This window comes from Heterodontus francisci, chromosome 19, assembly GCF_036365525.1.
Source record: "Heterodontus francisci isolate sHetFra1 chromosome 19, sHetFra1.hap1, whole genome shotgun sequence".
Classification (NCBI taxonomy): domain Eukaryota; kingdom Metazoa; phylum Chordata; class Chondrichthyes; order Heterodontiformes; family Heterodontidae; genus Heterodontus; species Heterodontus francisci.
In genome coordinates this window covers 91,312,362-91,338,652 of record NC_090389.1, presented here as the reverse complement: position 1 = coordinate 91,338,652, position 26,291 = coordinate 91,312,362, and the positions used below count along the sequence as shown (strand labels likewise).

The window sequence follows — 26,291 nt, the reverse complement described above, 5'->3', positions numbered from 1 at the left end:
GGCCTCTCCCCGCAGGGTCACCTCTCCCCAGGGCCTCTTCCCGCAGGGTCACCTCTCCGCAGGGTCACCTCTCCCCACAGGGTCACCTCTCCCCTGGGTCACCTCTCCCCAGGGCCTCTCCCCCCAGGGTTACCGCTCCCCAGGGCCTCTTCCCGCAGGGTCACCTCTCCCCGCAGGGTCACCTCTCCCCAAGGTCACCTCTCCCCACAGGGACACCTCTCCTCAGGGTCACCTCTCCCCAGGGCCTCTCCCCACAGGGTCACCTCTCCCCAGGGTCAACTCTCCCCTGGGTCACCTCTCCCCATAGGGTCACCACTTCCCAGGGCCTCTCCTCCCAGGGTTATCACTCCCCAGGACCTCTCCTCACAGTTACCTCTCCCCTGGGTCACCTCTCCCCAGAGCCTCTCCCCACAGGGTCACCTCTCCCCTGGGTCACCTCTCCCCAGGGCCTCTCCCCCCAGGGTTACCACTCCCCAGGGCCTCTTCCCGCAGGGTCACCTCTCCCCGCAGGGTCACCTCTCCCCACAGGGTCACCTCTCCCCTGTGTCACCTCTCCCCAGGGCCTCTCCCCCCAGGGTTACCACTCCCCAGGGCCTCTTCCCGCAGGGTCACCTCTCCCCGCAGGGTCACCCCTCCCCAAGGTCACCTCTCCCCACAGGGTCACCTCTCCTCAGGGTCACCTCTCCCCAGGGCCTCTCCCCACAGGGTCACCTCTCCCCAGGGTCAACTCTCCCCTGGGTCACCTCTCCCCATAGGGTCACCACTTCCCAGGGCCTCTCCCCCCAGGGTTATCACCCCAGGGCCTCTCCTCACAGAGTTAACTCTCCCCTGGGTCACCTCTCCCCACAGGGTCACCTCTCCCCACAGGGTCACCTCTCCCCAGAGCCTCTCCCCACAGGGTCACCTCTCCCCTGGGTCATCTCTCCCCAGGGTCACCTCTCCCCAGTGCCTCTCCCCACAGGGTCACCTCTCCCCAGGGTCTTCCTTGGCTACCCCACACCTGGAGTACCGTGTCAGTTCTAGGCACACACTCTGGGAAGGACAAATTGGGAGTGCAGTGTAGATTTACCAGACTGATACCTGGACTCTCAGGGTTAAATTACAAGGAGAGGTTATGCAAACTAGGGTTGTATTCCCTATATTGAGAGTTTAAGGGATAATTTGATTGAAGTTTTCAAGATATTAAGGGGAACTGTTGGGGTAAATAGAGAGAAACTATTTCCACTGGTTGGGGAGTCTGGAACTCAGGGGTATAGTCTAAAAATTAGAGCCAGACCTTTCAGCAGTGAAATTAGGAAACACTTCTACACACAAAGGGTGGTAGAAGTTTTGAACTCTCTTCCATAAATGGTAATTGATGCTGGGTATATGGAGTTAGGTCACAGATCAGCCACGATCTCGTTGAATGGCAGAACAGGCTTTTTTTTAATTTGTTCATGGGATGTGGACCTCACTGGTATGGCCAGCATTTATTGCCCTTGAGAAGGTGGTGGTGAGCTGCCTTCTTGAACCTCTGCAGCCCATCTGGTTCGGGTACGCCTGCAGTGCTGTTAGGGAGGGAGTTCCAGGATTTTGACCCAGCAACAGTGAAGGAACGGTGATATAGTTCCAAGTCAGGATTGTGTGTGACTTGGAGACGAACAATGTTCTTATGCACCATTTCAAGGGCCCACGCACTCTCTCCGGGACCCACGCACTCTCTCCGGGACCCACGCACTCTCTCCGGGGCCCACGCACTCTCTCCGGGGCCCACGCACTCTCTCCGGGGCCCACGCACTCTCTCCGGGCCCCACGCACTCTCTCCGGGGCCCACGCACTCTCTCCGGGGCCCACGCACTCTCTCCGGGACCCACGCACTCTCTCCGGGCCCCACGCACTCTCTCCGGGGTCCACGCACTCTCTCTGGGACCCACGCACTCTCTCCGGGGCCCACGCACTCTCTCCGGGGCCCACGCACTCTCTCCGGGACCCACGCACTCTCTCCGGGGCCCACGCACTCTCTCTGGGACCCACGCACTCTCTCCGGGGCCCACGCACTCTCTCCGGGGCCCACGCACTCTCTCCGGGGCCCACGCACTCTCTCTGGGACCCACGCACTCTCTCCGGGGCCCACGCAATCTCTCCGGGACCCACGCACTCTCTCCGGGACCCACGCACTCTCTCCGGGGCCCACGCACTCTGTCTGGGACTCACGCACTCTCTCCGGGGCCCACGCACTCTCTCAGGGACCCACACACTCTCTCCAGGGCCCACGCACTCTCTCCAGGGCCCACGCACTCTCTCCAGGGCCAAAGCACTCTCTCCGGGACCCACGCACTCTCTCCGGGGCCCACGCAATCTCTCCGGGACCCACGCACTCTCTCTGGGACCCACGCACTCTCTCAGGGACCCACGCACTCTCTCCAGGGCCCACGCACTCTCTCCGGGGCCCACGCACTCTCTCAGGGACCCACGCACTCTCTCCGGGGCCCACACACTCTCTCCGGGGCCCACGCACTCTCACTGGGACCAACGCACTCTCTCTGAGACCCACGCACTCTCTCCGGGGCCCACGCACTCTCTCCGAGACCCACGCACTCTCTCCGGGACCCACGCACTCTCTCAGGGACCCACGCACTCTCTCCAGGGCCCACGCACTCTCTCAGGGACTCACGCACTCTCTCCAGGGCCCACACACTCTCTCCGGGGCCCACGCACTCTCTCAGGGGCCCACGCACTCTCTCAGGGGCCCACGCACTCTCTCCGAGACCCACGCACTCTCTCCGAGACCCACGCACTCTCTCCGGGACCCAAGCACTCTCTCCGGGGCCCACGCACTCTCTCCGAGACCCACGCACTCTCTCCGGGACCCACGCACTCTCTCCGAGACCCACGCACTCTCTCCGGGACCCACGCACTCTCTCCGAGACCCACGCACTCTCTCCGAGACCCACGCACTCTCTCCGGGACCCAAGCACTCTCTCCGGGGCCCACGCACTCTCTCCGAGACCCACGCACTCTCTCCGGGACCCACGCACTCTCTCCGAGACCCACGCACTCTCTCCGGGACCCACGCACTCTCTCCGAGACCCACGCACTCTCTCCGAGACCCACGCACTCTCTCCGGGACCCAAGCACTCTCTCCGAGACCCACGCACTCTCTCCGGGACCCACGCACTCTCTCCGAGACCCACGCACTCTCTCCGGGACCCACGCACTCTCTCCGAGACCCACGCACTCTCTCCAGGGCCCACGCACTCTCTCCGAGACCCACGCACTCTCTCCGGGACCCACGCACGCTCTCCGAGACCCACGCACTCTCTCCGGGACCCAAGCACTCTCTCCGAGATCCACGCACTCTCTCCGGGACCCACGCACTCTCTCCGAGACCCACGCACTCTCTCCAGGGCCCACGCACTCTCTCCGAGACCCACGCACTCTCTCCGGGACCCAAGCACTCTCTCCGAGACCCACGCACTCTCTCCGGGACCCACGCACTCTCTCCGAGACCCACGCACTCTCTCCGGGACCCACGCACTCTCTCCGAGACCCACGCACTCTCTCCAGGGCCCACGCACTCTCTCCGAGACCCATGCACTCTCTCCGAGACCCACGCACTCTCTCCGGGACCCACGCACTCTCTCCGGGGCCCACGCACTCTCTCCGGGACCCACGCACTCTCTCCGGGACCCACGCAATCACTCCAGGGCCCACGCACTCTCTCCGGGACCCACGCACTCTCTCCGGGACCCACGCACTCTCTCCGGGACCCACGCAATCACTCCAGGGCCCACGCACTCTCTCCGAGACCCACGCACTCTCTCCGGGACCCACGCACTCTCTCCGGGACCCACGCAATCACTCCAGGGCCCACTCACTTCGCCCTTCACCAGATGCCATTCCTTTTTATAAAGGAGTTTTTATTGCAGTAAATGTCAAACCAGCAGCACAGGCCCTGCACGGACAACACGAGTTGAACCTTGTATTCTAGCTCCTGCCTCATCACATCCCTGTTCATTTTCCTCTGGTTCTGATTATGAATAATTTGACCAATATAATCATTAGTTAATCTCCCACTTGTCACTGAAGGCCTGTGACCATCGTTCATGGATACAGCAGCAACATTAGAGCAGTGTTTCAGGGTAACATTTTATAATCGCTGCCAGTCTCCAGGCTGGGATTGAAGATCACAGCGATTGGCCAGGACAGCAAAATATAGTTTCATGTTTCACATGAAACATGATCCAATATCAATGATGAGGAATAAAAGCTGGTGCTCAATTTCATACCCAATGTCCCCATCAAACACTCCCAGGACAGGTACAGCACGGGGTTAGATACAGAGTAAAGCTCCCTCTACACTGTCTCATCAAACACTCCCAGGACAGGTACAGCACGGGGTTAGATACAGAGTAAAGCTCCCTCTACACTGTCCCCATCAAACACTCCCAGGACAGGTACAGCACGGGGGTTAGATACAGAGTAAATCTCCCTCTACACTGTCCCATTAAACACTCCCAGGACAGGTACAGTACGGGGTTAGATACAGAGTAAAGCTCCCTCTACACTGTCCCCATCAAACCACTCCCAGGACAGGTACAGTACGGGGTTAGATACAGAGTAAAGCTCCCTCGACACTGTCCCATTAAACACTCCCAGGACAGGTACAGTACGGGGTTAGATACAGAGTAAAGCTCCCTCGACACTGTCTCATCAAACACTCCCAGGACAGGGACAGTACGGGGTTAGATACACAGTAAAGATCTCTCTACACTGTCCCCATCAAACACTCCCAGGACAGGGACAGCACGGGGGTTAGATACACAGTAAAGATCTCTCTACACTGTCCCAGTGAACTTCCACTCTGTCCAGCTGGCATGTGATTACCAATCAGATGCTGTATTGTGTCGTGGCTGAGATTGTCTAACCTGGTGGCACTCACAAGGCAGGGTTTATAACAATAACTCACACAGTGATAATAACCCATACACCCAGGAATGAGGTTGGGATCTGGCTGATGGAGATTTTCCTGATTTATCATTGCAACATCTGCATTGTGCCTAGGGTGACAGACTCGGGGCAAAATCTAGACACTAAAAGTGCTCGCCAGGATATTCCTTTACCCCTTCCAGCTGGCAACAAATTGCACATCCAGCAAGTGGCCACGATTTGCTTCAACCCTCCATTTCCCCTGGATCACCCCTTTCGCAGTTCCAGAGAATAATGTTGCTAACCAGGTGACTATGTCAGAACATATTTCTACATCATCCTCTTCTCCATCTTCCTTTCTCTGTCTCCCTCTCTCTCTATCTGCTTGCTGTGTGTTATTCTATTCTCTTCTATTTCTCTTCTTCTCTGTCTCCGTGTTCCTGTATTTCTCTCTGCCATTCTCTCTCTCTCTCTGTTTCTATATCAGGTGTGTTTTTCTCCCGTCTGTCTATGTCTTTTTCTGTCTCTCCTTCCCTCAAGCTGAATTGGAATGTGATGATCACATGTATCTGAACAGATGGGGCCTCTCCGAGATTGGAACCGTTGATGTGAAATTACTACATGGAAGAAAATGACATCTGATCCCTCACAGAAATCAGAGAATCATAGAATCTTACAGCGCAGGAGGAGGCCATTCAGCCCATCGTGCCTGTGCTGGCTCTATGAAAGAGCTATCCAATTAGTTCCACTCTCCCAACCCGCTCTTTCCCCGTAGCCCGGCAAATTTCCTCATCATCACAGACTTATCCAATTCTCTTAAATCCCATAAGATCAGATCTGCTCAGGAATGTTGCTTTCATCCTGGGCTTCACATTATTACATAAAACCTACAGCACAGAAATAGGCCATTCGGCCCCACCAGTCCAGTCTCATCCCACCCTCTCTTCATCTCACACTATCAACATATCCTTCTATTCCTTTCTCCCTCTTGTTTATCCAGCTTTCACTTAAATGTATCTACACTATTCACCTCAACCCCTCCCTCTGGTAGTGAGTTCCACATTCTCACCACTCTCTGGGTAAAGAAGTTCCTCCTGAATTCTTTCTTTGATTTCTTGGTGACTATACGATATCGATGGCCTCTAGTTTGCTCCTGTCCACAAGTGTGAACATTCTCTCTGTGTGTACTCCATCAAAACCTTTCCTCATTTTACACATCTCTATTAATCTACCCCTCAGTCTTCTCTTTTAAGTATTGATCAGTACCCCGACAGGTGTACCCTTTACCAGCTGATTTTTTTTTATTCAGTCATGGGATGTGGGCGTCGCTGGCCAGGCCAGCATTTATTGTCCATCCCTAATTGCCTTTGAGAAGGTGGTGATGAGCTGCCTTCTTGAACCACTGCAGTCCATGTGGGGTAGGTACACTCACAGTGCTGTTCGGAAGGGGGTTCCAGGATTTTGACCCAGTGACAATGAAGGAACGGTGATATAGTTCCAAGTCAGGATGGTGTGTGACTTGGAGGGGAACTTGCAGGTGGTGGTGTTCCCAGGCATTTGCTGCCCTTATCCTTCTAGTTGGTAGAGGTCGCGGGTTTGGAAGGTGCTGTCTAAGGAGCCTTGGTGCATTGCTGCAGTGCATCTTGTAGATGGTACACACTGCTGCCACTGTGCGTTAGTGGTGGAGGGAGTGAATGTTTGTAGGTACCAATCAAGCGGGCTGCTTTGTCCTGGATGGTGTTGAGCTCCTTGAGTGTTGTCGGAGCTGCACCCATCCAGGCAAGTGGAGAGTATTCCATCACACTCCTGACTTGTGCCTTGTAGATGGTGGGCAGGCTTTGAAGAGTCAGGAGGTGAGTTACTCGCTGCAGGATTCCCAGCCTCTGACCTGCTCTTGTAGCCACGGTATTTATATGGCTACTCCAGTTCAGTTTCTGGTCAATGGTAGCCCCTAGGATGTTGATAGTGGGGGATTCAGCGATAATAATGCTGTTGAATGTCAAGGGGAGATGGTTAGATTTTCTCTTGTTAGAGATGGTCATTGCCTGGCACTTGGGTGGCGCGAATGATACTTGCCACTTATCAGCCCAAGCCTGGATATTGTCCAGGTCTTGCTGCATTTCTACATGGACTGCTTCAGTATCTGAGGAGTCATGAATGGTGTTGAACATTGTGCAATCATCAGCAAACATACCCACTTCTGACCTTATGATTGAAGGAAGGTCATTGATGAAGCAGCTGAAGATGGTTGGGCCTAGGACACTACCCTGAGGAACTCCTGCAGTGATGTCTTGGAGCTCAGATGATTGACCTCCAACAACCACAACCATCTTCCTTTGCGCTAGATATGACTCCAACCAGCGGAGTGTTTTCCCCCTGATTCCCATTGACCTCAGTTTTGCTAGGGCTCCTCGATGCCATACTCGGTCAAATGCTGCCTTGATGTCAAGGGCAGTCACTCTCACCTCACCTCTTGAGTTCAGCTCTTTTGTCCATGTTTGAACCAAGGCTGTAATGAGGTCAGGAGCTGAGTGGCCCTGGCAGAACCCAAACTGAGCATCACTGAGCAGGTTATTGCTAAGCAAGTGCCGCTTGATGGCACTGCTGATGATACCTTCCATCACTTTATTGATGATTGAGAGTAGACTGATGGGGCGGTAATTGGCCGGGCTGGACTTGTCCTGCTTTTTGTGTGCAGGACAGACCTGGGCAATTTTCCACATTGCAGGGTAGATGCCAGTGTTGTAGCTGTACTGGAACAGCTTGGCTAGGGGTGCGGAAAGTTCTGGAGCACAGGTCTTCAGTAATATTGCTGGAATATTGTCAGGGCCCATAGCTTTTGCGGTATCCAGTGCCTTCAGTCGTTTCCTGATATCATGCGGAGTGAATTGAATTGGCTGAAGTCTGGCATCTGTGATGCTGGGGATGCTGCTGATTGTAATAAGCAATAATTTTCAATCCATTTACTAACCAAATATTCTTTAAAGTGAAGTTAAATTAAATATGTTTTGAGCTGTTGTAGGTGCTGTTTCAGTTTAATTGCTGCAGCATCCTTGGGCAGTGGGACTCTAACAATAAGAATGTTGTTTGTTGTTCCTGTCTTGACATTTATTTATTTATTTAGAGATACAGCACTGAAACAGGCCCTTCGGCCCACCAAGTCTGTGCCGACCAACAACCACCCATTTATACTAATTCTACATTAACCCCATATTCTCTGCCACATCTCGACCATTCCCCTTCCACCACATAAGGGAAGGAATTTCCAGGAATCTTGGAAACTCCCCCCCACCTCAACATCTATCTTAGAATTTAGAACATTACAGCGCAGTACAGGCCCTTCGGCCCTCGATGTTGCGCCGACCTGTGAAACCATCTGACCTACACTATTCCATTTTCATCCATGTGTCTATCCAATGTCCACTTAAATGCCCTTAAAGTTGGCGAATCTACTACTGCTGCAGGCAGGGCGTTCCACGCCCTTACTACTCTCTGAGTAAAGAAACTACCTCTCACATCTGTCCGATATCTATCACCCCTCAACTTGAAGCTATGTCCCCTCGTGTTTGCCATCACCATCCGAGGAAAAAGACGCTCACTATCCACCCTATCTAACCCTCTGATTATCTTATATGTCTCTATTAAGTCACCTCTCCTCCTCCTTCTCTCCAACGAAAACAACCTCAAGTCCCTCAGCCTTTCCTCGTAAGACCTTCCCTCCATACCAGGCAACATCCTAGTAAATCTCCTCTGCACCCTTTCCATAGCTTCCACATCCTTCCTATAATGCGGTGACCAGAACTGCACGCAATACTCCAGGTGCGGTCTCACCAGAGTTTTGTACAGCTGCAGCATGACCTCGTGGCTCCGAAACTCGACCCCCCTACTAATAAAAGCTAACACACCATATGCCTTCTTAACAGCCCTATTAACCTGGTTAGCAACCTTCAGGGATTTATGCACCTGGACACCAAGATCTCTCTGCTCATCCACACTACCAAGAATCTTCCCATTAGCCCAGTACTCTGCATTCCTGTTACTCCTTCCAAAGTGAATCACCTCACACTTTTCCGCATTAAACTCCATTTGCCATCTCTCAGCCCAGCTCTGCAGCCTATCTATGTCCCTCTGTACCCTACAACATCCTTCGGCACTATCCACAGCTCCACTGACCTTCGTGTCATCCGCAAATTTACTAACCCACCCTTCTACACCCTCTTCCAGGTCATTTATAAAAATGACAAACAGCAGTGGCCCCAAAACAGATCCTTGCGGTACACCATTAGTAACTAATAAATTTTTTTTTTTAGCCAATTTTTGTATTGTTATGAAAGTACTTCTATTTTTTAATATTTTTGAGGACTCATGTTTTAGAATTGTGGAGATGGATTCATTGGAGGACTGAAGTGATTCCATAGATGCTGGACTTTGATTTTTCAATCCTATCCTTAATGTGGGGATGGAGAGGAGCCAATGGAAGAAGCCTCTCCCCCAAGGTCCTCACCCACCCCCCCCCCCGCACCGGCTCGACCCCCACCCAGACTGGAATTTAAAGGTGAAACCCCGGCAGACTAAGGACCTGCCCCTATCCTGCCCTGGGGCCTATCCCAGACTGATGCTCTCGCTAGTGCCAGCAATTTCAGAGCTAACATGAATGGAGTTATCTCCTTACTCCCACTGGCTCCATTGGTCCATGGTGCAATATTATTTACATTTCCCCTCCTATTGCCCCCTCATTTGCTAATATTCGGATTTACCCCCAATTGTATGACGATGTGGTATTACTTACATTTGTCACCATGCACAGGTCGATGATGAAACAGACCAAACAACTCACAGCAACAACAACTTCTCTCCGCAGCCCCCCAGAGACATAGGTGGGGAACAGATCCATAATGCCAGTGATGAAACCCTCGACTCCCACAAACTGTAAACAAGGGAAACAAAATTAACCAATGTCTGAATGAATCATAGAATTTTACAGCCGAAAGGGAGGCCATTCGGCCCATCGTGCCTGTGCTGGCTCTTTGAAACTACTATCCAATTAGTCCCACTGCCCTCTGCCCTTGCCCCATAGCCTTGCAAGCCTCTCATGAAATAATTGGGCAGCGCGTAAGATTTTAGAATTGTGGTGCTGCCTGTTCAAATGAAGACGAGGCTGAAGGCAGGCAGTGTGGAGCTGGCTGGGGCCTGTATTAAAACAAATCCTGCCATTATAGTGTGCAGTAATCCCAAAAAATTGGCGGAATCTTCCTGGTCCTTCTGAGAGAGCTTTGGTGGGACTGGATGGAAGGTAGGACGGGAGGGTGTCGGCTCAGTGTGCCAACAAGTTTCCGCCTCCAGCCGGTCTTGCCAGGGGCAGGGTGGAAAGGGCAAGCCCTACCTGCCGGAGGCAACAGGTAGCCTATTTGAATATGTAAGTGTCCAATTGTGGGCAGACTGGGGCACCGCAGGGATCTTCTCAGCAACAGATGTTCCCCCCACCCCACTGAAGGCCAAGCCCAGCAAGTGCCTCCAGCTGGGCCAGGGGCCCACGGGGCCTCCTGTACTTACCCCCCACCGGGACTGCAGCTGTAGGCCGCCCTCTGGAGGGGCTTTCAGCCTGGCAGCTGTGGCCACGGAGACATCTTCAGAGGGTGCCTCAAGATGGAGACAGCTTCTCGGTCCACATCCTCCAGTGGTAGTGCCCACCTCTGCTGGTGCCACCCTGCCAAGGCTGTGGGCTCTCTGATTGGGCCACTGTCCTTAATTGGCAGTGGGCGTGTTGCCAGCAAGTTTCCAAATGGAAATGATCCCGACCAGTGATTATTTGTAAGGTGCTTAAGATTCCGCCCAATGAAATCAATTGAGAAACGATGGCAAGGAGGAGATAGCCAACAGCACGTTCAAACAATGTTTAGTCGTAGGCCACAGGTTCCTTAATTCAGACTGTGAATGTAGCACCGGAAAGGAAGATCTGCATTCAAAACGTCCCAAAATGCTTCACAGCACTGAAGTTCCTTTGAAATGTAGTCACTGTTGTAACATAGGAAATGTGAAAACCAAATTTACACACAGCAAGATCCCACAAAAAGCAATGTGATAATGACAAGAGGAGCTGTATTGATATCTGTTGGGAAGGGGTTGGAGAGAGATGAACAGATAGGCTCAGAGACAGCCCTTAGCTTATTCCTGCCTCTGAGTCACAAGGTTCATCCCCAAGCCCCACGCTGAGTTGATTTCCAGTGAGATAGTTCTGTATGTTTCAAATCCCATTGTGGGTGGTTTGAGAATTTGAATTCAATTTAAAAATCTGAAAATTAAAAACCTTGTATCAGTACAAATGACCATGAAGCTGACAGATTGTTGTAAAAAGACATCTGATTCACTTGGTCAGTCCATGTGACTCCAGTCCTCACACCAACATGGTTCACTCTAAGTGCCCCTTGAAGTTGTTGAGCAAGTTACCAAGCTGTATCAAAACCGTTGGCAGTGATTCAAGAAGGTGGCTCACCAACCATCTTCTCAGGGCTACTAGGGATGGTCAATAAACAAAAAAAAAACAAAAGAGGCAAACAAATTTGCCAGAAAAAACAACAGACCTGAGGATTGGGAGCAGTTTAGAATTCAGCAAAGGAGGACCAAGGGATTGATTAAGAAGGGGAAATAGAGTACGAGAGTAAGCATGCGGGGAACATAAAAACTGACTGTAAAAGTTTCGATAGGTATGTGAAGAGATAAAGATTGGTGAAGACAAATGTAGGTCCCTTACAGTCAGAAACAGGGGAATTTATTATGGGGAACAAAGAAATGGCTGACCAACTAAATGAATACTTTGGTTCTGTCTTCACAAAGGAGGATACAAATATCATACCAGAAATGTTGGGGAACACAGGGCTTAGTGAGAGAGAAGAACTGAAAGAAATCAGTATTAGTAGAGAAATGGTGTTGGGGAAATTGATGGCTTTGAAGGCCGATAAATCCCCAGGGTCTGATAATCTACATTGCAGAGTACTTAAGGAAGTGGCCCTAGAAATAGTGGATGCATTGGTGGTCATCTTCCAAAATTCGATAGACTCTGGAACAGTTCCTACAGATTGGAGAGTAGCTAATGTAACCCCACTATTTAAAAAGGTAGGTAGAGAGAAAACAGGGAATTATAGACCAGTCAGCCTGACGTCGGTAGTGGGGAAAATTCTAGAGTTCATTATCAAAGATTTTATAGCAGAGCACTTAGAGAACAGTGGTAGAATCAGGCAGAGTCAGCATGGATTTACGCAAGGGAAATCATGCTTGACAAATCTACTAGAATTCTTCGAGAATGTAACTAGTGGAGTTGATGAGGGGGAGCCAGTGAATGTGGTTTATTTGGACTTTCAGAAGGCTTTTGACAAAGTCCCACATAAGAGATTAGCGTGTAAAATTAAAGCACGGGGGATTGGGGGTAGTGTATTGCGATGGATAGAAAATTGGTTGGCAGACAGGAAACAAAGAGTAGGGATAAATGGGTCTTTTTCCGAATGGCAGGCAGTGACTAGTGGGGTACCGCAGTGATCAGTGCCAGGACCCCAGATATTCACAATATATATTAATGATTTAGATGAGGGAACTAAATGTAATATCTCCAAATTTGCAGATGACACAAAACTGCATCTAAACTGGAGGGGGACCAATATCCTTGCAGGGAGGTTTGCTAGTACTACTCGGGAGGGTTTAAACTAGTCTTGCAGGGGGGTGGGACCCAAAGTAGTAGTCTCTCAGATGAGATAGTTGAGGCAAATGTAGAGGTTAAAGCAAGCAAGTCCAGTACGCAGGCCGGGCAAGGGCAGGACAGGGAATGTGGAAGGTCTGGTAGTCTAAGTTGCATTTACTTTAATGCAAGAAGCCTTACAGGTAAGGCAGATGAACTCAGAGCATGGATCGGTACATGGGATTGTGATATTATAGCTATTACGGAAACGTGGTTGAGGGATGGGCAGGACTGGCAGCTCAAAGTTCCGAGGTACCAATCCATCCGGCGTGACAGAGGTGGAGGTAAGAGAGGAGGGGGAGTTACACTATTGATTAGGGAGGACATCACGGCAGTACTTCGAGAGGATATCCCGGGAGGAATGTCCAGCGAGGCCATATGGGTAGAACTTAGAAATAAGAAAGGGGTGATCACTTTGATGGGATTATACTGTAGGCCCTCCAATAGTCAGAGGGAAAAGGAGGAGCATATATGTAGGGATATCACAGATAGGTGTAGGAATTATAGGGTTGTAATAGTAGGTGATTTTAACTTCCCTAATATTGACTGGGACTGCCTTAGTGCCGAGGGATCAGATGGGGAAGAATTTGTTAAGTGCGTCCAGGATAGTTTTCTGAAGCAGTATGTGGATGGCCCTACTAGAGAAGGGGCTACACTCGACCTCCTGTTAGGAAATGAGGATGGGCAGGTGGTTGATGTGTCAGTGGGGGAGCACTTTGGGACCAGTGACCATAACTCTATTAGCTTCAAGATAGTTATGGAAAAGGATAGGACTGGTCCTCAGGTTGAAGTCCTAAATTGGGGGAAGGCTAATTTCGATGGCATCAGACAGGAACTCTCAAAAGTTGAATGGGAGAGGCTGTTTACAGGTAAAGGGACGTCTGGCAAGTGGGAGGCTTTTAGAATTGAGATAGGAAGAGTTCAGGGCCAGAATGTTCCTGTTAGATGGAAGGGCAATACTGGCAAGTTTAGGGAACCTTGGTTGACGAGGGATATTGAGGGTCTGGTCAGGACAAAGAAGGAGGCATATGTCAGGTATAGGCAGCTGGGATCAAGCGAGTCCCTCGAGGAGTATAGGAGATGTAGGAGTACACTTAAGAAGGAAATTAGGAAAGCAAAAAGGGGCCATGAGATTTCCCTGGCAGATAAGATAAAGGAGAATCCTAAAAGATTCTATAAGTATATTAAGAGTAAAAGGGTAGCTAGGGAGAGAGTAGGTCCCCTTAAGGATCAGTGTGGCAATCTATATGTGGAGCCACAGGAAATGGGCGAGGTCTTAAATGAATACTTCTCGTCTGTATTTACTGTGGAGAAGGTCATGGAAGCTAGTGAGTTCAAGGGAGGGAACAGTGATATCCTGGAGCATATCAACATTACAAAGGAGGAGGTGTTGGAGGTTTTGAAGCACATTAAGGTGGATAAATCCCCAGGGCCTGACCAGGTGTATCCTAGGATGCTATGGGAAGTAAGGAAGGAGATTGCTGGGGCCCTGGCAGAGATTTTTGTATCATCGTTAGCCACGGGTGAGGTCCGGAAGACTGGAGGATAGTCAATGTTGTGCCTTTATTTAAGAAGGGCAGCAGGGATAAGCCAGGGAACTACAGGCCGGTGAGCCTTACATCAGTGGTGGGAAAGTTATTGGAAGGGATTCTGAGAGACAGGATTTATCTGCATTTGGAAAGGCAAGATCTGATTAGGGGTAGTCAGCATGGCTTTGTGCGTGGGAAATGTCTCACAAATTTGATTGAGTTTTTTGAGGAAGTGACCAAGAGGATAGACGAGGGCAGGGCGATGGACGTTGTCTACATGGACTTTAGCAAGGCCTTTGACAAGGTCCCGCATGGTAGGCTGGTCCAGAAGGTTCGAACACATGGGATCCAGGGTGAGCTAGCTAATTGGATATAATATTGGCTTGGTGATAGGAGGCAGAGGGTGGTAGTGGAAGGTTGTTTTTCAGATTGGAGGCCGGTGACCAGTGGTGTGCCACAGGGATCGGTGCTGGGCCCTCTGTTGTTTGTCATATATATTAATGACTTGGATGTGAATGTAAGGGGCATGATTAGTAAGTTTGCAGATGACACCAAAATTGGTGGTATAGTGGACAGTGAAGAAGGTTGTCTAAGGTTACAACAGGATATAGATCAACTGGGAAAGTGGGCAAGGGATTGGCAAATGGATTTTAACACAGATAAGTGCGAAGTGATGCATCTTGGGAAGTTAAACCAGGGCAGGACATATACAGTGAATGGCAGGGCCCTGGGGAGTGTTGTTGAGCAGAGAGACCTTGGGGTGCATGTACATAGTTCCCTGAAAGTGGCAACACAGGTAGACAGGGTGGTGAAGAAGGCGTATGGCATGCTTGCCTTCATCGGCCGAGGCATTGAGTACAAGAGTTGGGACATCATGTTACACTTGTACATAACGTTGGTTAGGCTGCATTTGGAGTACTGTGTGCAGTTCTGGTCGCCGCACTACAGGAAAGATGTGATTAAACTAGAGAGGGTGCAGAAAAGATTCACAAGGATGTTGCCTGGTTTGGAGGGCTTGAGTTATAAAGAGAGATTGGATAGGCTGGGTCTGTTTTCCCTGGAGCGAAGGAGGCTGAGAGGGGACATGATAGAGGTATATAAAATTATGAGAGGCATAGATAGGATAGATAGCCAGAGTCTGTTTCCCATGGTAGGGGTGACTAAAACTAGAGGGCATAGATTTAAGGTGAGAGGGAGGAGGTTTAAAGGGGATCAAAGGGGTAAATTTTGCACACAAAGAATAGTGGGTATCTGGAATGAGCTGCTTGAGGAGGTGGTGGAGGCAGGAACAGTAGCGACATTTAAGAGGCATCTGGACAGGTACTTGAATGAGAAAGGCATAGAGGGAAATGGAATTAATGCAGGCAGGTGGGATTGGTATAGATAGGCATTATGTTCGGCATGGACGCGGTGGGCCGAAGGGCCTGTTTCTATGCTGTACGACTCTATGACTCTATGGGTGGAAGGGTGAATTGTGAGGAGGATGCAGAGAGGCCTCAGGGTGATTTGGACAAGTTGAGTGAGTGAGCAAATGCATGGCAGATGCAGTATAATGTGGATAAATGTGAGGTTATCCACTTTGGTAGCAAAAACAGGAAGGCAGATTATTATCTAAATGCCTATAAACTGAGAGAGGGGAATATGCAGCGAGACCTGGGTGTCCTCGTACACCAGTAGTTGAAGGTAAGCATGCAGGTGCAACAGGCGGTAAAAAAGGCAAATGGTATGTTGGCCTTCATAGCGAGAGGATTCCAGTACAGAAGCAGGGATGTCTTGCTGCATTTATACAGGGCCCTGGTGAGGCCACACCTGGAATATTGTGTGTGGTTTTGGTCTCCTTATCTGAGGAAGGATGTTCTTGCTATAGAGGGAGTGCAGCAAAGGTTTACCAGACTGATTCCTGGGATGGCGGGACTGACGTATGAGGAGAGATTGAGTTGGTTAGGATTATATTCGCTGGAGTTCAGAAGAGTGAGGGGGGATCTCATAGAAACCTATAAAATTCTAACAGGACTTGACAGGGTAGATGCAGGAAGGATGTTCCCAATGGTGGGGGAGTCCAGAGCCAGGGGTCATAGTCTAAGGATATGGGCTAAACCTTTCAGGACTGAGATGAGGAGAAAGTTCTTCACCCAGAGAGTGGTGAACCTGTGGAATTGGCCACCACAGAAAGCAGTTGAGGCCAAAACATTGTATGTTTTCAAGAAGGAGTTCGATATATCTCTTGGGGCGAAAGGGATCAAAGGATATGGGGGGAAAGTGGGAACAGGCTACTGAGTTGGATGATCAGCCATGATCATAATGAATGGTGGAGCAGGCTCGAAGGGCCGAATGGCCTACTCCTGCTCTTATTTTCTATGTTTCTATGCTTCAATGCCCATATCCCAAGAATGAATTAAGAAATGCATTTTGCAGTAAAGCTAATCACATACCTGACTATCCAACCCGAGGACCAGAAGCATGAAGAAAAACAGGGCAGCCCAGAGTGGGGCGACTGGCATCAGTGTCACAGCTTTCGGATAGGCAATGAATGCCAGGCCAGGTCCTAGATGAGGAAAATAAGAGTTTTGTCAGTAAGGCTGTTTTATCAAACTTCTGCTCTCCTGCACCTTCAGTCCCAATCCTCATCTCCAAAATTAAGAAATGAAGAAGATCTGGAGCTGAGAAAATAGCCTTTGTTTTGAATTGTTAAATGGCTGCATAGCTGGAATATTTAGTATTAAGGTGGGGGGGGGGGAGTGTCACAAGAGGTGAGTGGGCTAATTTCCTTGGGCCTCCTTATCTCGAGAGACAATGGATACGCGCCTGGAGGTGGTCAGTGGTTTGTGAAGCAGCGCCTGGATTGGCTATAAAGGCCAATTCTAGAGTCTCGAGTGACAGGCTCTTCCACAGGTGCTGCAGAGAAATTTGTTTGTCGGGGCTGTTACACAGTTGGCTCTCCCCTTGCGCCTCTGTCTTTTTTCCTGCCAACTACTAAGTCTCTTCGACTCGCCACACTTTAGCCTCGTCTTTATGGCTGCCCGCCAGCTCTGGCGATCACTGGCAACTGACTCCCACGACTTGTGATCAATGTCACAGGATTTCATGTCGCGTTTGCAGACGTCTTTATAACGGAGACATGGACGGCCGGTGGGTCTGATACCAGTGGCGAGCTCGCTGTACAATGTATCTTTGGGGATCCTGCCATCTTCCATGCGGCTCACATGGCCAAGCCATCTCAAGCGCCGCTGACTCAGTAGTGTGTATAAGCTGGGGGTGTTGGCCGCTTCAAGGACTTCTGTGTTGGAGATATAGTCCTGCCACCTGATGCCAAGTATTCTCCGAAGGCAGCGAAGATGGAATGAATTGAGACGTCGCTCTTGGCTGGCATACGTTGTCCAGGCCTCGCTGCCGTAGAGCAAGGTACTGAGGACACAGGCCTGATACACTCGGACTTTTGTGTTCCATGTCAGTGCGCCATTTTCCCACACTCTCTTGGCCAGTCTGGACATAGCAGTGGAAGCCTTACCCATGCGCTTGTTGATTTCTGCATCTAGAGACAGGTTACTGGTGATAGTTGAGCCTAGGTAGGTGAACTCTTGAACCACTTCCAGAGCGTGGTCGCCAATATTGATGGATGGAGCATTTCTGACGTCCTGCCCCATGATGTTCGTTTTCTTGAGGCTGATGGTTAGGCCAAATTCATTGCAGGCAGCCGCAAACCTGTCGATGAGACTCTGCAGGCACTCTTCAGTGTGAGATGTTAAAGCAGTATCGTCAGCAAGGAGGAGTTCTCTGATGAGGACTTTCCGTACTTTGGACTTCGCTCTTAGACGGGCAAGGTTGAACAACCTGCCCCCTGATCTTGTGTGGAGGAAAATTCCTTCTTCAGAGGATTTGAACGCATGTGAAAGCAGCAGGGAGAAGAAAATCCCAAAAAGTGTGGGTGCGAGAACACAGCCCTGTTTCACGCCACTCAGGATAGGAAAGGGGTCTGATGAGGTGCCGCTATGTTGAATTGCGCCTTTCATATTGTCATGGAATGAGGTGATGATACTTAGTAGCTTTGGTGGACATCCGATCTTTTCTAGTAGTCTGAAGAGACCACGTCTGCTGACGAGGTCAAAGGTCAATTAAGTCAGCAATACTCCAAAACACAATGGGACACATTCAGTGGGTCTGGAGATGCCAAGTCTGCACAGTCAGTCAGCAGTCTCTGCTGATTGGTGAATTTCCAAACACAGAAATTAAGCTCAAAACTATGGCTGTTGTAGGCACAACATGGGAAAATAAAACTGCGGATTAACACAAAGCGAAGCGGAGGAGAAGAGTTAACAATGCACCAGGGGATCATGTGTGGCAATTCGAACTGCAGTGATCAAAGGTGGGACTCGAGAGAGAGACAACAGGAGTGATTGAGTTAAATTCAGGAAATACTCAGAAAGACAGAGAGGAGATCAGAAACTCTGTCACAGGCACATTTGTTTTACAGGCTGATGGGGAGGGGGTTGGGGGAGGGGGTCAAGGAGATTGCGGGGGGGGGGGTGTGTTAGGGGATGGGGTGAAGGGGGAGAATGACTGTGGCTATGACCCCATGAGGGATCTGACAGAGAAGGAAGAACCCAGTCTTTAACAGAGCAGCTCAACTGCAGTCAGGCAGTTTTCTCTGAGCAGGTGACTAAAGCAGCAGACAGCTGTCTTGCCTTGGGATGGGGGGTTGGGTATTGCTGTAAGGAAATCTCAGAAGCAGCAGATCACTACCAGGAGATGATCTCATCATCGAATCACACAGAACAGAAAGAGGCCATTCAGCCCATTGTGCCTGTGCTGGCTCTTTGAAAGAGCTATCCAATTAGTCCTACTCCCCCCTGCTCTTTCCCCCATTGCCCTGTGAATTTTTCCTTTTGAAAGTTACTATTGAATCTGCTTCCCGCGCCCTTTCAGGCAGCACGTTCCAGATCACAACAACACACTGCAAGAAAAATTCTCCTCATCTCCCCTCTGGTCTTTCTGTAAATCAGTGCCCTCTGGTTACTGACCCTCCTGCCACTGGAAATATTATTTACTGTATAAAAACCCCTGGTAATTTTGAACACCTGGATTGAATCTTCCAATCGATAGCAGAAAGGGACTGACTTGTTAACTGGTCTGGTATAAAGGAAGGAACCCTGAAAGTCAGGGAAAAACCAGAGTGGAGCAAGTCCACAAAAAACAGCAGAGAAAACAATCTCTGGAGGGACTTCAATGTCAGGCCATCAGAGGTCAAATGATAAACTTTGACATCATGCCTCCAGTTGGGAGCCATGTTCAAAGGAATTACTGTACAGGTGAATTGAGTTGCAGTGTTGTCGCAGCATGGCTTCAAGTGCAGCTCCCCACATCGAGCATACAGCACAGAAATAGGCCATTCAGCCCAATGAGCCCATGCTGGTGTTTATGCTCCACATGGTCCTCCTCCCACCTCTCTTCATCTCACCCTATCAACAAATCCTTTTATTCCTTTCTCCCTCAAGTCTTTATTCAGCTTTTCCAGTTGGGTATCATGATGAGTGTTGATCTCGTCTTTCTGGATGCTTCCCAATTTCTATCCCTCTTAATTTTGTGAAAAGTAGATATTTCTCATCGAATGAATTCTCACCAGATTCTGCCACCTTTGAGATGTCCATTCCTTGTTCAGACGCCATAAACCCGAGCACAGAAAACACAACAAACCCCGAGAAGAAGCTGGTGGTGCTGTTAATCAGTGCCAAGAGGTAAGCATCTCTGTAAATAAAGCACGCAGAGAGAGGCCGAGTTATAGCATTTACCCACAGCCTGTCAGGCCAAAGCACAAGTTAAGCTCCAAACTCAAAATTCTTTAAAATACTTAGCCCAGAGAAACACAGGAAATCCCCAGCCCTCCCCATCAGTACATAACCTCTTTAATCAGCTCCTCCAAATGTGACTACAACCCAAGTCAAAAAAAATCAGAAGTGAAGACGTTACCGGTTTACGCCTGGTGGCAGAACAGTCTCTGGAGACACTCAGGAATACATACGCTTTGGATGCAAAGGCACGAGGCAGTCAAGGATACAGGAAGGATTGGATACATATAAGAGCAAATCATTAACAGACAGATCATTCGATATTGGCAAAGAGACCTGCCAACTGTTGATACCAAAGCAGTGACAAATAGAGACACAGAAACTTTTGGGCAAGTCAATTCCTTTTTGTGCAATTCGCTTATGTAGAACTGGCTACCATACATACTCTGACAGTGCTGAAGGGATATTGAAGGAAGATAATCTGCCAAGGGGATACCTCAACTACAACTGAAGAGACACGGTAAATGAATTCCACCTGGACCAGGAATCATCTCGCTGGATGGGAAACATAACTGCTTGGATGGATGTTATTTGTTCAATCTCACTGTTGTAGGGAAATAGAGATACAGATTTCCCCCGAGGGTCCAAACTCCCAACAGGCATATACCCATCCACAGGTAACTCCTTACAGGCATATACCCATCCACAGGTAACTCCCTACAGGCATATACCCATCCACAGGTAACTCCCAACAGGCATATACCCATCCACAGGTAACTCCCTACAGGCATATACCCATCCACAGGTAACTCCCTACAGGCATATACCCATCTACAGGTAACTCCCTACAGGTATATACCCATCTACAGGTAACTCCCTACTGACACATACCCATCCACAGGTAACTCCCTACAGGCATATACCCATCCACAGGTAACTCCCTACAGGCATATACCCATCCACAGGTAACTCCCAACAGGCATATACCCATCCACAGGTAACTCCCTACAGGCATATACCCATCTACAGGTAACTCCCTACTGACACATACCCATCCACAGGTAACTCCCTACAGACATATACCCATCTACAGGTAACTCCCTACAGGTATATACCCATCTACAGGTAACTCCCTACTGACACATACCCATCCACAGGTAACTCCCTACAGGCATATACCCATCTACAGGTAACTCCCTACTGACACATACCCATCTACAGGTAACTCCCTACTGACACATACCCATCCACAGGTAACTCCCTACAGGCATATACCCATCTACAGGCAACTCCCTACAGGCATATACCCATCTACAGGTAACTCCCTACAGGTATATACCCATCTACAGGTAACTCCCTACTGACACATACCCATCCACAGGTAACTCCCAACAGGCATATACCCATCCACAGGTAACTCCCTACAGGCATATACACATCTACAGGTAACTCCCTACTGACACATACCCATCCACAGGTAACTCCCAACAGGCATATACCCATCCACAGGTAACTCCCTACAGGCATATACCCATCTACAGGTAACTCCCAACTGACACATACCCATCCACAGGTAACTCCCAACAGGCATATACCCATCCACAGGTAACTCCCTACAGGCATATACCCATCTACAGGTAACTCCCTACAGGTATATACCCATCTACAGGTAACTCCCTACTGACACATACCCATCCACAGGTAACTCCCTACAGGCATATACCCATCTACAGGTAACTCCCTACAGGCATATATCCATCTACAGGTAACTCCCTACAGGTATATACCCATCTACAGGTAACTCCCTACTGACACATACCCATCCACAGGTAACTCCCAACAGGCATATACCCATCCACAGGTAACTCCCTACAGGCATATACCCATTTACAGGTAACTCCCTACTGACACATACCCATCCACAGGTAACTCCCAACAGGCATATACCCATCCACAGGTAACTCCCTACTGACACATACCCATCCACAGGTAACTCCCAACAGGCATATACCCATCCACAGGTAACTCCCAACAGGCATATACCCATCTACAAGTAACTCCCGACTGACACATACCCATGTACAGGTAAGTCCCTACTGACATATACCCATCTACAGGTAACTCCCAACTGACACATACCAATCTACAGGCAACTCTCTGCTGGCACATTCCCATCTACAGGTAACTCCCAACTGACACATTCCCATGTCCAGTTAACTCCCTACTGACACATACCCATCTACAGGTAACTCCCAACTGACACATACCCATCTACAGGCAACTCTCTGCTGGTACATTCCCATCTACAGGTAACTCCCGACTGACACATACCCATCTACAGGTAACTCCCAACTGACACATACCCATCTACAGGTAACTCCCTACTGACACAAACCCATCTACAGGTAACTCCCGAGTGACACATACCCATCAACAGGCAACTCTCTGCTGGCACATACCCAACTACAGGTAACTCGCAACTGACACATACCCATCTACAGGCAACTCTCTGCTGGCACATACCCATCTACAGGTAACTCCCTACTGACACATACCCATCTACAGGCAACTCTCTGCTGGCACATACCCATCTACAGGAAACTCCCGACTGACACATACCCATCAACAGGTAACTCCCTACTGATACATACCCATCGACAGGTAACTCCCAACTGGCACATACCCATCCACAGGCAACTCTCTGCTGGCACATACCCATCTACAGGTAACTCTCTGCTGGCACATTCACATCTACAGGTAACTCCCTACTGACACATACCCATCTACAGGCAACTCTCTGCTGGCACATACCCATCTACAGGTAACTCCCAACTGACACATACCCATCGACAGGTAACTCTCCACTGACACATACCCATCTACAGGTAACTCCCTACTGAAACATTCCCATCTGCAGGTAACTCCCTACTGACACCTACCCATCTACAGGTAACTCCCAACTGACATATACCCATCTACAGGCAACTCTCTGCTGGCACATTCCCAGCTACAGGTAACTCCCGACTGACACATACCCATGTACAGGTAAGTCCCTACTGACACATACCCATCTACAGGTAACTCCCAACTGACACATACCAATCTACAGGCAACTCTCTGCTGGCACATTCCCATCTACAGGTAACTCCCAACTGACACATTCCGATGTCCAGGTAACTCCCGACTGACACATACCCATCTACAGGTAACTCCCAACTGACACATACCCATCAACAGGCAACTCTCTGCTGGCACATTCCCATCTACAGGTAACTCCCGACTGACACATACCCATCTACAGGTAACTCCCAACTGACACACACCCATCTACAGGTAACTCCCTACTGACACAAACCCATCTACAGGTAACTCCCGAGTGACACATACCCATCAACAGGCAACTCTCTGCTGGCACATACCCATCTACAGGTAACTCCCTACTGACACATACCCATCTACAGGCAACTCTCTGCTGGCACATACCCATCTACAGGTAACTCCCTACTGACACATACCCATCAACAGGTAACTCCCTACTGACACATACCCATCGACAGGTAAATCCCAACTGGCACATACCCATCCACAGGCAACTCTCTGCTGGCACATACCCATCTACAGGTAACTCTCTGCTGACACATACCCATCTACAGGTAACTCCCTACTGACACATACCCATCTACAGGCAACTCTCTGCTGGCACTTACCCATCTACAGGTAAATCCCTACTGACACACACCCATCAACAGGTAACTCCCTACTGACACATACCCATCTACAGGTAACTCTCTGCTGGCATTTACCCATCTACAGGTAACTCCCTACTGACACATACCCATCTACAGGCAACTCTCTGCTGGCACTTACCCATCTACAGGTAACTCCCTACTGACGCATACCCATCTACAGGTAACTCTCAGCTGGCACTTACCCATCTACAGGTAAATCCCTACTGACACACACCCATCAACAGGTAACTCCCTACTGACACATACCCATCTACAGGTAACTCTCTGCTGGCATTTACCCATCTACAGGTAACTCCCTACTGACACATACCCATCTACAGGCAACTCTCTGATGGCACTTACCCATCTACAGGTAACTCCCTACTGACACATACCCAGCTACAGGTAACTCTCTGCTGGCATTTACCCATCTACAGGTAACTCACTACTGACACATACCCATCAACAGGTAACTCCCTACTGACACATACCCATCTACAGGTAACTCCCAACTGGCACATACCCAACTACAGGCAACACTCTGCTGGCACATACCATCTACAGGTTACTCTCTGCTGGCACATTCCCATCTACAGGTAACTCCCTACTGACATACCCATCTACAGGCAACACTCTGCTGGCACATACCCATCTACATGTAACTCTCTGCTGGCATTTACCCATCTAGACGTAACTCCCTACTGACACATACCCATCTATAGGCAACTCTCTGCTGGCACTTACCCATCTACAGGTAACTCCCTACTGACACATACCCATCAACAGGTAACTCCCTACTGGCACATACCGATCTACAGGTAACTCTCTGCTGGCATTTACCCATCTCCAGGTAACTTACTACTGACACACACCCATCAACAGGGAACTCTCTACTGACACATACCCATCTACAGGTAACTCTCTGCTGGCACATTCCCATCTACAGGTAACTCCCTACTGACACATACCCATCTACAGGTAACTCTCTGCTGGCACATTCCCATCTACAGGTAAGTCCCAACTGGCACATACCCATCGACAGGCAACACTCTGCTGGCACATACCAATCTACAGGTAACTCCTTACTAGCACATACCCATCAACAGGGAACTCCATACTGACACATACCAATCAACAGGTAACTCCCTACTGACACATACCCATCTACAGGTAACTCCCTACTGACACATACCATCTACAGGCAACTTTCTGCTGGCACATACCCATCTACAGGTAACTCCCTACAGACACATACCCATCAACAGGTAACTTCCTACTGACACGTACCCATCTACAGGTAACTCCCGACTGACACAAACCCATCAACAGGTAACTCCCTACTGACACATACCCATCTACAGGTAACTCCCAAATGACACATACCCATCTGCAGGCAACTCTCTGCTGGCACATTCCCATCTACAGGTAACTCCCGACTGACACATACCCATCTACAGGTAACTCCCAACTGACACATACCCATGTACAGGTAACTCCCTACTGACACAAACCCATCTACAGGTAACTCCCGAGTGACACATACCCATCAACAGGCAACTCTCTGCTGGCACATACCCAACTACAGGTAACTCGCGACTGACACATACCCATCTACAGGCAACTCTCTGCTGGCACATACCCATCTACAGGTAACTCCCTACTGACACATACCCATCGACAGGCAACTCTCTGCTGGCACATACCCATCTACAGGTAACTCCCTACTGACACATACCCATCAACAGGTAACTCCCTACTGACACATACCCATCAACAGGTAACTCCCAACTGGCACATACCCATCCACAGGCAACTCTCTGCTGACACATACCCATCGACAGGTAACTCTCCACTGACACATACCCATCTACAGGTAATTCCCTACTGACACATACCCATCTACAGGTAACTCCCAACTGACACAAACCCATCGACAGGTAACTCCCGAGTGACACATACCCATGTACAGGCAACTCTCTGCTGGCACATTCGCATCTACAGGTAACTCCCTACTGAAACATACCCATCCACAGGTAACTCCCTACTGACACCTACCCATCTACAGGTAACTCCCAACTGACATATACCCATCTACAGGCAACTCTCTGCTGGCACATTCCCATCTACAGGTAACTCCCGACTGACACATACCCATGTACAGGTAAGTCCCTACTGACACATACCCATCTACAGGTAACTCCCAACTGACACATACCAATCTACAGGCAACTCTCTGCTGGCACATTCCCATCTACAGGTAACTCCCAACTGACACATTCCGATGTCCAGGTAACTCCCTACTGACACATACACATCTACAGGTAACTCCCAACTGACACATACCCATCTACAGGCAACTGTCTGCTGGCACATTCCCATCTACAGGTAACTCCCGATTGACACATACCCATCTACAGGTAACTACCAACTGACACATACCCATCTACAGGTAACTCCCTACTGACACAAACCCATCTACAGGTATATCCCGAGTGACACATACCCATCAACAGGCAACTCTCTGCTGGCACATACCCATCTACAGGTAACTCCCTACTGACACACACCCATCAACAGGTAACTCCCTACTGACACATACCCATCTACAGGTAAC

The 26,291-nt window shown here is 49.7% G+C and overlaps 1 protein-coding gene across 1 annotated transcript in view; it reads right to left on the bottom strand.

The window, feature by feature from the left end:
- Positions 1-26,291, bottom strand: part of LOC137380301 (sodium- and chloride-dependent creatine transporter 1-like) — a 303,113-nt gene that overhangs the window by 16,927 nt on the left and 259,895 nt on the right. The window contains exons 8-10 of the mRNA XM_068052212.1: positions 19,784-19,908; positions 16,599-16,711; positions 9,698-9,835 (exon numbers count right to left, since the gene is read on the bottom strand). Of these exons, the coding sequence (XP_067908313.1) occupies positions 9,698-9,835; positions 16,599-16,711; positions 19,784-19,908 (376 nt within the window). The remainder of the gene's footprint in view (positions 1-9,697; positions 9,836-16,598; positions 16,712-19,783; positions 19,909-26,291) is intronic.